Source organism: Rhyacophila brunnea, unplaced genomic scaffold (assembly GCF_057557595.1).
Source record: "Rhyacophila brunnea isolate RB1 unplaced genomic scaffold, BYU_Rbru_1.0 scaffold_2, whole genome shotgun sequence".
Taxonomy (NCBI): Eukaryota; Metazoa; Arthropoda; class Insecta; order Trichoptera; family Rhyacophilidae; genus Rhyacophila; species Rhyacophila brunnea.
The window spans coordinates 39,785,328-39,801,961 of NW_028232859.1; the positions used below are offsets into that span (position 1 = coordinate 39,785,328).

Consider the following 16,634-nt stretch of genomic DNA (forward strand, 5'->3'; position numbering starts at 1 on the left):
TTGATTGCATTACAGTTTTTTTCTAAATAACCTCAATATGTTCATATTTTTTCTTCAGCGACAAACGGTATCTGCGATATTTTTTTTATTTTCATGGAATCAAACTAGTTTTCCTGTCAAATAACTTCAAATTTTATATATAACTACATTTATCTTTCAAATATCGTAGCTATACACCCAAAATTAAATATAATCAGACCACAGCACTAAATTGCGAGTTACGATGGTAGTGCCAGTTATTAATTATCTTAAATCGCAACGCGGTAACCTGTTTGCAGTAAATGCAGATATTCGATTGCATATTTCGTTCACATTAATGAACGTTTTACCATTTATTTTAATTATCATTTTCTATTAATAGTTTACCATATTGCATTCGAAGTAGTAATAATTACGATCTAAATTCATAGCTTTGTACCGTAGTCTGACTATGGTGCGCCTTGCTATACACCGTACGATCAATATTTTTATTTGATATATAAAGTAAAGCTAATTATGTGATTGGTATTGTTATAGGTACTGCCACCGTGAAGATCTCTTCACTTAAAATGTTCGGCAGTTTTCTATTAGATTTAATTTGTTGCTTACTACATTTTCAAATATTGCCTCTACGTGCTCATCTCTCCCATGGGTACCTTAAACTTAAAATCATGTAAATTCAGTCAAAGCACATTTATTTGAGTGCATGGCGACCTAAGCGTTAGATAACTGCTCCTGAGACATTCCTAATCATAAAAAAATGATGCTTCACATCCAAACGTACTGTCTCCTGATACGCCTGATTAAGACCGGGTGTGGTGCGAGGCGGGTTCTGGTTTGGTGGGGCTATTAACTTCGATGTTAACCGAAAGCTTGTGTTGAAGATAATGTATATAGGTAAGTATTACTAAATCTTTTTATTGGTAGAGCTTAAAAGACGGTACTTCAGCGAAACAGCAAATAATTCCCAACTATAGGTACGACGAAATTTTGGACTCGCTGGCAATCGGAGAGCGAACGTCGAGCTGTGAACACGTCAATTTGTTTTGTGATGGTGACGGGGGGTATCAATTCTTAAATCGTGTAAAGATGACTAAAAAACGTTACCCATTTACATGAAAAAGAAAACATGTCAATGGATATATTAATATTGTTACTAATATAACAATAAACAGAACATTAAATGGACGCATTTTGGATTTATATGACAAATTATATTTCGTTCGGCACGCGTAATTTTCATAATCCACGCATCGCCTAGCCACGATCTTTTTAGATCATGCCTCAACTTAGGTATAGCCTTAATGCAGAAAGAAGAAATATTGTCAATACGCCATATCCCGTTTTCTTGCACACAGCGATGTTGGATGGGTAGTAATTTTTCAAAGAAGCCCTGTCGACGTTTCTTCTTTTATAGGCAGTTTGCAAGCAATATAAACGGATGTTAAAATCACTTTTCTCTTAATGGCGATGCCTGTAACGGAAACGAAGGAGACGGAACTAAATCCATTTGATGAAAAGATTTTTTTTATTTTATATAAATCAAGTCGGGATAAATGGCAGTTCTTCTCTGTTTAGGATGAACGATTGAGTTTTTTTCACGAGGTACGAAATTTACACGGGAATAAAAGGCGTTGATTAACTTACTTTAGTCAATACCTTTCTTCAATGTCAGATAATAAAACTGAACGATTTTCACTGAATAGGTCTTTCAGACTATTTTATTGACCATAATAAAATTTGAAATAATTATGCAACACGTAAAAAGGTTGCTAACACATTAAATATAAACGAGCGGGAAACACAGCTCGAAGATTGAAAAATCGCTGGAGAAATTTAGTCATCCAGATGTAGAAAATGTCCACAATAAATAAAGCAGGAAGCTACTGGATATACGAAATAGTTAAATTCTGCGGAAGTAGGTTGTAACGCAACACATATACTTAACTGAGATCAATAGAATCAGTTCAAGCAGCCTTAATACTAATAAATTCTAGTTAAAACAGTAATAATGATGAAATAAGGATAACAACAGTGTGTATTATCCCTAAATATTATAACTGCAACATACTTCTATACAGGGTTCGAAATGGCATTAAATCCCCAAAATTATCGCTGACTCGTGAAAAAATAATTCGATTATCTGAGCTATATAGGTTATACAACAAAAACCTAAGTCGTTTTTATAAAATATGCATAAAATTAGATAAGACCTATGTTAAAATATTTTCTGAAAAATATTTAGCGCTCCGGTTCGTAAAATGTTCCATTTCGAGCGCTACTTCTATAAAATTAAATGCTTTTTATTTAGAAACAAACGGTAAAAATAACGGATATACATTTACATTACATTTTGTATATCAGGAACATCGCAAAAAATGTACGTTAATATTATGTAAGAAGTGAATTATTATATAATACACATGATTTAAAATGGAAAAATACGTCATTGAATATGTTATTATCACCAGGCAGCGCATTGATGATTCGTAAAGCGTTTCTAACTTGCGATATTTAAACCTGCGGGATGAAACATTTGAGAGTGATAAGACTGATAAGAGTTCCCAATGATAAACAAGAGCGCTTGAAAACCACGAATTTTGTGGCTGGATGGGTTCACTAAAACTTCAAGGAAAACGTGAACGTTTAAAAAATCTTAGATGCAGATATAAATTTATAAAATACGTGGAATGAATTCCAACCAGGACTCCTAGTATCACTAATGCAATATACCCTATTTAAATATGGCACGTGGCTACAATACTTACTTGTAGGTAACGATAATATACGACTCATTTTATGATATTTAATAACAAAAAAATGTATACTTTTTAATAATGATAATATATTAGTTAAGGCTATGTTTCAGTTGAGGCATGGTCTAAAAAGATCGTGGCTAGGCGATGCGCGGATTGTGCAAATGAACGAAATATAATTTGTCATAAAATCCAACATGCGTCGATTTAATGTTATGTTTATTGTTATATTGCTAATAATAATATTATATTCATCGACATGTTTTCTTTTTTAAGTACATATGTAAAGTTTTTTAGTCATCTTTACACGATTTAAGAATATTTTCATCCGACGCCATGACAAAACAAATCGACGTGCAGACACCTCGACTATCGGTCACCGATTGGCGACTAGTGAGAAATTTCGACGCACCTACTGTTGAAAATTATTTGCCGTTTCACTGAAGTACGCTCTTAAGTAGACTTCAAGCAAGGATTCTTTTATAAATATTAGTTAGTGTAATATAATCGGTTTGTACTAAAACTGTTACGAGTTACGTCACTATTTGACAAAGTTCCGTTTCATTGAATTGACTGTTATGGTAGATTGCTTCAAACAAAACGAGAAATTAATAGGTAAAATTGACCATTACGAATAATTGTTGCTATTTCTGATACAGATTTTTTTATTTCGAATTATTTAAGACTTAAAAAAAATAATAAAGTATTTATCAAGTCAATTACTTCAATCGTTACATCGTGTCTAAATAATTGTATTGTTTACACCTCAAAATATTGACAAAAAATGTATTATTAATAACAGAATATTGGTTAAAAAGAATCTTTTTCGTGAGTTACTTTGTTTCAATTCGGGAGGATAATCAAGGATGCAATTTACTCTCAATATTACGACTCAATAAAAAAATAATCAAATCTGTTAAATAAGTATAGACGAAAGTTTCAGTGAACGTAATACTTCCCGGATTCATCACGATAACGGTTTCATAATTTGGCAGAATCTTGATTCGTCGTAACTTTTGTAAAACTCACAACAGTTGAGTGTTATAAAAAAAATATAACGAAATTCTAATGATTTATTAACTAATTAAAAGGAATAAAATAAGAAATAAAAACATTATTTTAAGATTATTTAAGTATTTCATTCATATTCCAAAATAATGATCAATTTATACTTTTTAATCTACTGTTAATTCTTTGGTTCAGTAAATAGCTTATACGGCCATAAACATCTTCAAATAACTGCTAAAATGGAAAGTGTTCTATAATTTTTTGAGAAGCCCAAAATGGCATACGGCCAAGTTTTAATATAGCCAGCTGCATTGAAAACTATTTGCAATAAAGACGCATTTGCCCTCAGAGTAATGATATACAGAGAGCGCCTATTTTTCGGCAAAATTAACCCCGATTTTATTATCATCAACTTAACTATGAAACGTTATACCATCGTGTTGCTTCTCAGTACGGCAACCATAGTTAACCATATTATATTCTACTAAAAGAACTGAAAATAATTACCACTAACTTTATATTTAACATAAAAACAATAAATTTTAGCAACACGTGCTCGCTGTTTTTTTTTTCAAATGAATGTAATCAGTCAAATCCATATTTACCGGCTACGTTTTCAAAAAATATTTAATTCAGCCGTAGAAATTATATCTTACTCTAACGCATAGAGCGGGGATATAAGCGTGCCGGATGCTTACTCACTCGCACTTATTGTTCATTTTTGTTCAGGCCTTGACTACACCAGAAATTAAGTTTCCTATGAAATTAACTCTCATAACTCGCGTTTAGAATATTTATATGATAGCACAAATCATACTAGGCCAATATAAACGACTAGCAGTTTCATTTCGATTTTTAAAAAAGTTGCATGATAAAAATTAACGTGCAATAGTCGGATAGCAACAGCGGAGAGATGAGGTGAGGTGCGGTACCATTGTCGACCGCGCTGGGTCAATCGGGCTCTTGGTCGAGCGTTATACTGACGTTTCTTAAGGCACTGATTGGATATTATCTTAGAAATGGAAAGGCTGTGTAGAGTGACGTATTCTGTATAGCTGTCTTTTTTTAATTTCCGTATTTTACGCGGACAAAGTCGCGGACTAATGCAATAGGTAAGTAATTAGTATGATGATATTTTTCGCTGATGTACAGGGATTATAAGTGAAGGAGGTGTACACATACTTATAAAATTTAATATGTATTTTTTACACTAAAAACAGGTATCGGCAACTCTTGGTAGGCGAAACTATGATGCTTGTGTCTAAAGCTGAGACATAAAACGTCAGCCGTCAAGAAGAGCGAAAATCTCCGGCGTTGCGTCATAAAACTACCCTCCTCCGAGCTAAGTGCGTACGATAACAACTTTAATAAGAGAAGTGGCGCACATCCCAAGGCGCGCACTTGTTTGTACTACTTTTAATGTTCCAGTGTAATCAAAGGTTGACGAGAAAGTCTCCTAATTTTTAATTCATTTATTAAATTTTTCGTTTTTACAAACATGTCTGACATAATAACGTCGGTGTTTTGTAAAAAGAGCGAATCAACCATTTTGGCGAAATCGAGATTTTAACGAAAATACAATATGTACCACACTAGTTTTGTTGTGTAAAAACGGCAAATTTGTATCTCCACAGGAAAGTACTTAAAAACTATAATCGTAAGGGCGAATATCCATTTACTATTACGAATAAAAAGCAAATGTGACATATTAAGCCTTTTAAAATATTATATAATAATGCCTATTATAATGACAGTATTCTTTCTAAGCTTTATTATAAACTTGTTAGATATTTATAATCATCCACAGGTAATTAACAAATAAATGTCAAAAGTTAAAAGTCGTCCTCCTGTAAAATAGCATTTTGGTTAATTCGCCCTTTTTACAAAACACCGACGATAAGTGCATGTATCCTAAAAGAGATGTTATATTTAGTTTTGCTCTCTGAAAAAAATGATTAACCGAGTAATATAAATCTAATACTGTGATATCATTAATTTGTGCTTACCCTTTAAAAACATATCAATTATAATTATATTTCCAGGGAAGTAAATAAAAAACTATACATACAATATAACATTTAAATAATAATATCTGAGATGAATAGCCAGTACATGTGACTTCATTGTTTTACTCCTCATTCTCGGACCAGTAGATTATGTACCAGTAATAGTAACTTACATAATACATATTACAAGTGTTTTAATATGTTTTTTGTTATTTTTATTCGAAATAAAACATTTTATAAAAAATCATAAAAATCTGAAACCAATATAATTTTCCTCGTTCCTAAAATGTATAAAACGGAAAAAGGATAGCAACATATTGTCATCTGTCGAATAATTCCGATAGGCTATAACACTAAATTTTGACGCAGAGTTTTGAATGTGTGAGTGTCCTACAGAAATGAACAACATTATATAGATGTGCAATAGTGTGTGTTGCAACTTTCAAATATACCAATATTGAATGAGCGTCAGTGCGTAAGCCGAGAGCAGGTGTCAGAACGAAGGAAAACAGTATTCTTGTTCTTGACATGTTCTTATTCTTCTTCATATTCTTCCACACTCGAGATCGGTTGCCTGTTACTCCACGCCCGTTAGGTATTTCAGTTCCCATAATTTCTGAGTTCCCTGGGTCTACGGGTCTATGGAAAGTTTCTCTTCAATATGTAATAAATTGATATTCCGCTGCTAACTTGTAACTGTAAATTACTTTGTTTAGTTTCCATTGGTTAACTTTTTACCTTATAAGTCTTTACCACCCACTACTAATATTGCATATATTTAGATTCAGTCTTTAAACTCGATTATTTCAAAACTAACAAAATATCACACTTTACACTAACAAATGACAAAAATGCTCGTGACAAAATTGAAATTTAGCTGTTATTTAAATATTGGGAAAAAATATAGATTGACAAAAATACATAATTATTGTTTGAATTGTCAATAAGTACTGTACAATTTTATAATAGGTAGTGAATAATTTTCAATTGTTAAAAACTAAATGTTTGATGATATACAAAAATATATGGCGTGTTTCAATAATACTATTATAATTAGGCATGCAAATATTTTCTAGTTTTTCTACGATGTCGTGTACAACTATTTAGAATTATTATACAAGATGAAATATATAATATCAAAAAATATTCTGATTCCCTAGGGAAGTATTTCCGGAGAAGTCGCAGCTATTTTATGACGTTTTCCTTCAAAAGTAGGTCTATACTTCATAATATAGGTGGTACGCGTACGCCGTACATACACCTTACCTTGCCTTTACACCTTTAGTTGAAGGATGGCTCCTAAAGGGCTCTTACGACCAAATGTTGTTTTATGATCTGATGCAGTAATACTAAACCATGAAACCGTACGAAGCAAAATAATAAATATGTAATTGAAATTTTGTACCTATAATTAATTGGCGTATGAAAATATTTATTATTTTTCTGTTTTTTATGCATTTTATTTTATATTAAGTATGTACGGTATCAGATGATTATCACAATATATATATAATATTTACAATCTCCTAACAGAGATAGATAAGATGAGGTACTATGCGTCGTCATCTAGTAGAGCAGGTGTTCCCAACCTTATTTTCATCCGGCACATTATTTTCAATGAACCCTACAATACTAAATATTCGCACCGTGAGTGTAAAACCAAGACATCTACAAATTTTTAAATTTGGAGATGAAATGCGAAACAACTGCAAAATCATGAACTTGATATTGTAAAAGTGAAGTAACTGAAAGATATGTTATGTTTATTAATAATATAATGATAATAAATATTATGTTTTTTTTAGAAACTATTTATCCTAACAAAACGAAGGCTTCAAACCCTAATATCTCCAAAATATGTCTTTTGCACATGTTTTGGTTTTACACTTACGGTGCGTATATTTGACAAATACATAGTATTAGTTTTATTTTTCATAATATCAAATTATTGAAATATACTTACAAATTTTACTAAAAAAAAATTCGAATTTTTAATTATTTGGGCACGTCTTGAAAAATTAATGAAAAGCAAAAAAACATTGTGTTATGACAACCAAGTACGCAAATTGCTATTAATAAATTAAATCTGCATTGTTATCCCGCTAGGCAGCAGCACTACTGGTCAGCTAAAGCTCTAAATTTATGCAGTTTTAAACATTCTGACATAAATTAAGTTGCGTGTTGAACCATACATCGACGAGAAAATTAATTTATCCAATCAACCGACCCAATCATTTAATTGTCATTATTTTTATAAATCGATTTTAAGAAGAACATTTTTGGTTTTTTTATATATGAAATGCACAGATGAGTCCGTGGGCGCACGCAAAAGTGCTCGCAAGCGCATTGGCGTCTGCGGGCACTGGGTTGGGAATTCCTGTAATAGAGAATTAAACCTTGCACTGTCAATCTTTTCCATTTAAAATTTAAGGTGATGTTCAACAAAACGTTCTAATAAAGACCCATTTATTTACCTTTTCATGTATCAAACATCATTCAATATTTTTTTTTAAATCGTGCGACATGTAACAGAAGTAGATGCCTGCCTACATTAATTTTCAGAAACGTACAATATTTTACAATAGATTTAAGTTTTGTACCATTACATTTGAATATTTAAAGTGGCCCAGACTTCGCCTTACGACATAATCACCTAAGGTAAATAATACAATTATTGATATATCTGAATACACATCATGCATAAAGTGCCATAGTGTCTAAAGAAAGCGAAAGGCAAAACCCGGGTCACTAAAATCGATTCAAATGGAATACTACAAAACGTAAATCAATTAGAATTTAAATTCAAACTCTATTATATCAATCTCAGTATATTATACTTTTCTTTATGTTTATTCCGTTTATATTAAAATGTTTGTTTCTGTACGTCAAAAATATTAATTTAATGAAATTACAGAATAAGCAACATTGTGTTTACAATCACTTACAGATTTATAGCTTGCGTATCTCTTGGGATACGTGGTCTACCAATGAAAATCAAACGGATGGTTTATGGGGATTTTCAACAGAAAAGTTTTCCGATTATATAAAAAAACCCTCGTATAAATGTTGTATGGAAGTGCGTCGTCGAATTAATATATTTTGTGAATTATCATTAAGTAGGTATATATTAACACAACTAAGTGTTAATTGAATTAACATTGCATTATGCCACCATTAACTGAATATTCCATCAATAATACTTACAGGTTGGTTGTCTTGGTCCAAGTAACGAAGCCCGAAGTAGCTGGTCTCAACCAAGTCGAGCTGATTAAATACTGCATCCAACAATGCTTGGCCGGATTTATTAGCCTGAAATAAAATAAAATTGATGATTAAAAACGTCAACATTAATAAATTAACTTATGAATAATGGCTGGTTTACAGTTTTATTTGTCTCCTGAACAACATGAGTTCGCAGACTTATTAGATTTGTATAACAGAATGAATGCCGATAGCTAAGTTTTAACACGGGGCTTAAGTTCCGTATATCGGTACAAGAAAACCGCATGGCTTTAGGGGTGCTGGGGTCACCAACGGAGGCGATGCCGCCACAATGTTTCAATTTGTTGGCTCGCTGGAAGCGGCAGTGCTCGCCGATTTACATTTGTAATTCAAATGACGGCGGTTATAGCTAGTCACCGCCTTTCAAACATGCACCTCGCAGTGCGACGGTGGGCGGCCCGCCCTATACCCGCCGCGGGTAGCATTTTTTGAATTGGCTAATTCGATTATAACTCGTGCCGGCGAATTAAAGTTAAAAGCGCGGGAATACGTTTATCATTTGAATAAATAACCCGCGCGTCTATTCATGACGTGTAACTGCATTAAAAGTTATTAACTAGATGTTTGTACACATTAAATTATTTAAAAATATACAACAATAATTAGTACCAGTGACTATCACAAGTTGCAAATATTCTACCGTAAAATCTTATGAAAGTGAGTATAGCATCTAGAAAATATACTGTAATCACAAGCCACGTGACACGTTGAATAATCGATGAAACGTCTAACGATTAATCTCTATATATGTATATAAAAATCTCGTGTCACGGTGTTTGTGGTCGCAGTCCTCCGAAATGGCTCGACCGATTTTTATGAATTTTTTAATGTATATTTGTTAGGTATGAGAATAGGTCAACGAGTATATTTCATACTGCTAGTAATATATAAAAAAGAAGCATGGAAAAGCCACGAATTCAGTGGTTTTCTGATGTTCAGGAATACTTGCGAACGTTGGGAGTCTATATTTAACTGGAGACAGAGAGCGGAAGTACTCTGCCTGAGAAAGTCAAAGATTACCCCGAATTGAAGCATCATAAAGAAGAATAAAAAAAAATATGAGCTTGTTTCTAGACTATACTTATTTTATAGAAAATAATCATAACTACCTAACCACTGAGGAACGCAAAGAGCTTTTCCATGTGTTTTCCATAATATGTATAGTTTGAGTATCACTAAGTGAATCAGTGAATTACGATAGCCTTATCAACTATTTTTTAAATGATTATTGCAAGATCCGGGATTTGAACCCTGGACCCACAACATTATAAGCCAGATGCGTAGCCGCTCGGCCGTCGTGGGTTTTTAAAAACATGTATTTTCGAGATTAATAATTAATTTAACACTCTTAAATCTTGTGTGCATTCAATATTTTATGATTAAAATAAAACACAGTATGTACTAATTCTACTTATTTGTATTTTGGACAATGTCCCTCTAAAGCGGACGAAACTGATCCAAAATATTAAAAAAAGTGGAATAATAAAATTTGTAGGTACTATATAAAATTGTGTTTCATTTTAATTAATACAATGCATTTCCGCCATGAATGAATTGACAGTGAATACAATCAAAATAATTTTCAATATGTATCGAATTTGTATAAGTAAATTATATAAATAAAAGGAAATTTTCATTTTCAAGTGAAACTCATGGGTTTCCACAAAGTGGAGGTTGTGATGTAATATGTCAATATTATTATCAATATAATAGTCGATAGTCATTCATTCAATTCATCGGGTCCTTAACTCATTCGCTGCTGACTATATAATGAGATTTTAATTAGCACCTTTAAAATGCACGTTAATTACATCGATCGGCCGCCTGGTCATTACGCGCATGAGCGTCTTCAGCGTCCAAAGTATTAAATACATAATTATATAAAAATGCGGAATGTAACCCTACTTCCGTGACTTCAGAGACGGGCGCTCTGCCAATCTACACTTGTGTGTAAAGTTTGATTTTTAGAATGTTAAATATATTGTCGTTGATATAAATATCTAAAAAGAGCAGTTTAACAAAAGGGAAGTACGTAAAATTATCAATATGCCTGCGGTACCATATCAATACTCAGTTATACCTTGCATGACTTTATTCTTAAGAGTCCGTTCGTTATACACACGTTAGACTATGACAGAGCATTTTTCACAAAACGTAATATAAAATATAGCCAACGCTTGCACAATCGTAAATGTACGAAGAAGGTTAAAAATAATATAAAGCGCGAAATGTGATCTTTTCCACACTCTACAAAGAGGAGAAAAGCTTGCGCAAAGTAAAGTCTGAGATTTCGCCCCGGGCGTTTTTCATCTCATATTTTTGGGCGAATAGGTACCTACTTATTACATCGCACAGAATTATTTATTATACCTAGTCTCAGGATGATTATTTTTCTTTTAGGTAAGTGTATCACATTTATAAAAAAAATATCTTTGTATTATTGCGGCATATAATCTGCCAGCGTTAATTAAAATGGTACCTTATCAAAGGATTGATTTATTAGATAAATATTACAAAGAAACTTTCACAGTATTTTTTTGCTAAATTTTTATAATAAATAACCGTCTTTTTATATTTTGTGATTGTTTTTCTTATATTATGCTATACTTGTGTGTATAAGTAAAGGGAAAGTCTTAAAAATGGAAAACCTATGCGTAAATGAGAAAAAGGACAACTCGAATGAACTCTGAAATTTCACACAGAAAATTACCATCAATAAAGTTATCCAAAATGCGATTTGCCTTACCTAGATTTTAGACTTATCTTCAGTTTCCTATACATGCAGTTGATAATATAATATTATTATAATACAATTTCACTGTTTATAAATACATTGTTTATGCATTTGTGTATCACCCACGATGGCTGCACGGCGTAAGCGTTGGCCTATTGCGTCGTGGGTCTAAGGTTCAAATCCTGGGTCTGACAAGTACACATATTGTTTTTCAATTTGTGTATGAGTCAGAGTCAGAGAATGGACCTAATAGGTTGAGCAAGTGGCTGACATCCATTTCTCGTAAAAACAAAATCTGTCAATATAAACCTCTACTATGTGGATGCCCATATTATATGATCCTATTAGGATCGGACATAGTCGAAAGAAAAATAAAGTAGTTTACTGTTTGTCTTCCGCAATAATTAAAAATAATGTGATTTGGATGGATATAACATTATAATATGTAAGCACTAATATTCTGAGAAGGTTATTAATTCAAATTCTTTGAAATTATGTAAAATTCAACGGGTTTTATCTTCAAGTTTGAAATATTATGTTAAATTATAGACTTACTAGCATTGGCGATATTTTTCAAATGTTATAATACCTATTGATAATTATTTCATCAATATTATATCCACATTCTTTGAAATTTTGAGTAAATAAAATCTTTCCAGTTAGACTATTTGCATCAGTCCGTTTTGACACTGGACCGACTACCTAAGTGTATAAATACAGTAATTATAAAACATTAGAAATTTTCACACTGGGTAATCTTCGACCGAATGTCATCGGTCGGTGAGTGAATCGGGTACCTACTAAAAATATAAATTATTCAACATTGGCTACGACTCTATAAAATGATCCAAAGTGACATTTTACGATCGGCGACGATCGTGGCAGATGATTTAAGATTTGATTTGAGCTTTATGAAGAATGGTTATCAGTTATTCAACTACATTAAAAAGGTGGATGTTTCATGTAATAAATTTATTTTATCTTAAACCTGCTTAATCTCAAACCCCAAAAATGAGTGCGTGAGCCACGTGGAAAAAGGATTCCATATTAGAAATTATTATTTTTATTCTTTGGATTCTGTTTCTCAATATAACTACCAAACAATAAGGCGACTAAAAAAACAACGATGATATAAAAGTGTTTGAGAATAATAAGAAGTAAAATGCGGCAATATTCTCACGGTGAGGCTGCGGGGACTGAGGAGGGTAGGGGCGTAGGCACATGCGAACCCTGCCGCCGGCTAGAGGGCCCCCATTTGAGATGAAACATGCGTTTTTCCTGTTTTACTACTAACTACCATTTAACTCCCACAGAACGCGATCATCGAAATAGTTTGTTTTTTTATTGTTTTATCAAGCCATTCTACCGAAAGGATTTAGTTTGAATTGCTCCTAAAACTATAAGCTGGCTTACTGAACTTTCTGCGGTATCTAAGGGTCAAGAGCTAAGATTCTTCGTTATTCAACAATGGCCGTTTTCCAGTAAATCATAGTTTTATTTGATTAGATTTGTTTACATAATGTTAGACGGATATTAATTAAGAAAATATTACGTATAATAATACCATATTGAAATTCAGGATTTTATACACTGTACCTAGGTACTAGGTATATCAAAATATTTTTTCTTTCTTCTTTTGACCATGTCCGTTCCTAATAAGATCATATGGACCTCCATGGAGGTCCATACTCTGACTCATAGGCAAATTAAAAAATAAGATGTGTATTTGCCAGACCCTGGATTCGAACCTGGGACCCACGATATTATAGGCCGACGCTTAAGGCGCTCGGCCATCATGGGCGCATCAAAATAATTACCAATATTAAAATAATGCGCATGTAACGAAATTTTATAATAACTCAAATAAGAGCATGCAGCATTTGCCAACGTAGCGTTTTACCTTGAATTTTTTTCATGTGGTCTATGACGTTAATTCTAGCATTTTTGGCTGCAGAAACAGTTTAAAACTTTTCATAATTAAGCTAAAACTTTATATCAGATTTGTTTGAAAATCAACATGCTGGCATGATGACTATTTTTTTTAATTTGATTTTTAATTCTATGGCTTATTCTTACAGAACGGATTAATAATGCTTATTCTATTGGGTGTAAAAAACAAAATTCTACTTCGAACTGTGCTTGTTATGATGATTTTTTTTTCAAATTTTGACGTTTTTTAAATTTTGAGAAAATCTTGCATTTTTTTCTGCCACCTAGTTTACTATCTTACCCTATCATGTATTTATGAATGAGAGTTGGCAATATCGGTATCCATAGTATAGCTGCTATTATAATTATTATCAAGTTGAATTATAAATGTAATAAAAAACATGTAATATAACTACTTAATAAAAAAAATGTGAAATAGTCTTTTGTGATTTTAATAAAATTACTAATCATTATGCTTCTTTCCTTTTTAGCATATTTTTTCTGCCTACTTCATCAAACCTCGCGTTATATTAACTACCTTATAAAGTAGGTAACCCATAAGTGTCAACAATAATATGTTATAGGTACATAGAATTTTTTGAAAATAGGTAATGTGTCATTTGCCTATTAGGGTAATCAAATCAGAACACGTCGTAATACAATTATTATTTTACCGAATTGTGGAATAGGTATTTTGTTTTAAAAATACTGTAAAAAAGACTGCACACAATAAGAGCGGCAACTTGGGTCGACTCAATCAAATAATTTAGAAAAAACGTAATAAAAATAAAACTATTTATGTATCAGCCCATCAAAACAACAATTGTATGGTAATTATAACCGATATTTTATGAAGTTGGAAACTTTTTTCTATAAAATAGTTTCACCCAGTTATAAAAAAGGGACCAAAGATAAGCTGTTATTCGATTAAATTAGCAACAAAAAAATTCACGTTATTTTTTTACAACGTGTTTCTAAGCTCGTATTCTTATTTGTCCGGTGGTTCCTTGTCCGGTACAAGTCTTGGAATCGATTTTTAACTAACTTCCCGACTAACTAGACATTTGAAACTTTTAGAATATATCAGAACACGATGCCAATGCATTTTTTTTAACACTTTTAGCCATCTTTAAGTAGAATTGAATTCATTTTCAGTTAATTCTGTTTTGTATGAAAAGTTATTTCGACACCATTATTGGTTGCTAAGCGGATGGTCCTAGCAACTAAATTATTAATATATACGTGTGTTACTATGGCAATCAATATGAATGTCGAAATGATAGTTCAGTATTATTTCTATCAAGTACAATTTTTTTGATCGTTTAAGCTAGTCAAGTTGACATTATACGATTCAATAGAAAATTTAAAAACGTTGTATATAAAAAGTTATTTTTATCTTGTAATTATTTTTCATTGGCACACTGAGTTTAATATAATATATTAATATATATTATATGTTAATAAAGTCTTAGTATACATTTGGCTATAGTAGGTATACAAATTCTACGAATGTGCGTTCTCGTATTATTTAAACATGACAATTTGTTCAAAAAATAAATTATTCATTCATGCCTGGCTCACTAAATAATATTCTTCCTAACGGCATTTTAATATAAATATATTATTATAATATAACGCGTTTCGTTATATTATTTGAATCTTTCAAAGTTGGAAAGTCAAATGAATTTATCATAATTGACATTTCACTCATTATGTTTCATAATTGAACCAATTGAGAAATAATATTTTACGATAAACTTCAGAGCTAACCAACCACAATTAATGGAATACCGCAGGTTTATAGAATTGAACAAACTTTAGAAATAGTTTAATAATATTGACTTGGGCAGTTATAATAATAATTTCAACCGATAACTCCAAAATCAGTCAGGAGGTATGAATAGAACATAATTTAAAGCGCTATGCTATGGAATAGTAAACTTAAGTAAGTACATAAGTAGCTTATTAAGGTTTGCAATACTTAGGATACCAGATACCACTAAATTTCTTGATAAATCCGGGAAATTAGAGGTTTTAATTCCAGGATTTATATATGATTTTTTTTAAAAAGATGTTTTTTTCTAAATGGTTTTATTTTGTTAAATTCGTTAACTGTCGAATTTTATTTAATGGCACGTAAAGTAACCACAAAAATATACACAGTTATAATGCCCAGTAAGTACACTAAATTATAGTTTTTTTTGTTTACCCACCCCCGCCACTTTGATAATATTGTTTTCCAATCTCTTCTATCCGAAGATGAAATATTATAGTTTTAAAATCGTACTATATATTGAAATAATAATAAAAAATCACAGAAACAGGGCTGGGCGTAATGGAAAGGAAATGAGAGGCTTATATCAATATAAATATGACATACTACTCGTATTTACAAAGTTACATTTACAATTATTTATTACAATAATTACAAGTTATTATGCCATTTAATAATTATTTTATTTAACCAAAATTCAAATGGTATATTCTTTACCAATAAGTATTGAATATTCTGTAGGTACTTTCATTTTTGTGTGCATTGTAGCGCAAAAACTAAAGTATCTATTACTATAATAATGCAGTAATATCTTTTTCTGTAAAAAAATCTTCTTCCGCTATTTCAGTTCTACATGGCAAGCAGCTTTGACGAATCCTCCCAACCATCATCGATGCAGCAGAGCCATAGTATGCCCACCTCGTTTTCCATGATGATTAACTTCGGTACCCGTTTATGAACATCACCTGCTCAAATGAGCCGCAGCAGTTCAATATGTTCGGAGAACTTCTGTGTATTGTATATAATATATATATACAGTTCCTCATCATGACATATTTTCTAGACTCCACCATAATAAACAGATAATTTTCATGACAACTGAACCATAAAAATATTAAATACAACTACAGAAATTGATTATTGACATCGGCAATAATGCGCAATCA

General features: G+C 31.7%; 1 protein-coding gene across 1 annotated transcript in view; it reads right to left on the reverse strand.

The window, feature by feature from the left end:
* Positions 1–16,634, reverse strand: part of LOC147072310 (uncharacterized) — a 621,588-nt gene that overhangs the window by 333,142 nt on the left and 271,812 nt on the right. The window contains exon 3 of the mRNA XM_085947307.1: positions 8,954–9,058. Within this exon, the coding sequence (XP_085803433.1) occupies positions 8,954–9,058 (105 nt within the window). The remainder of the gene's footprint in view (positions 1–8,953; positions 9,059–16,634) is intronic.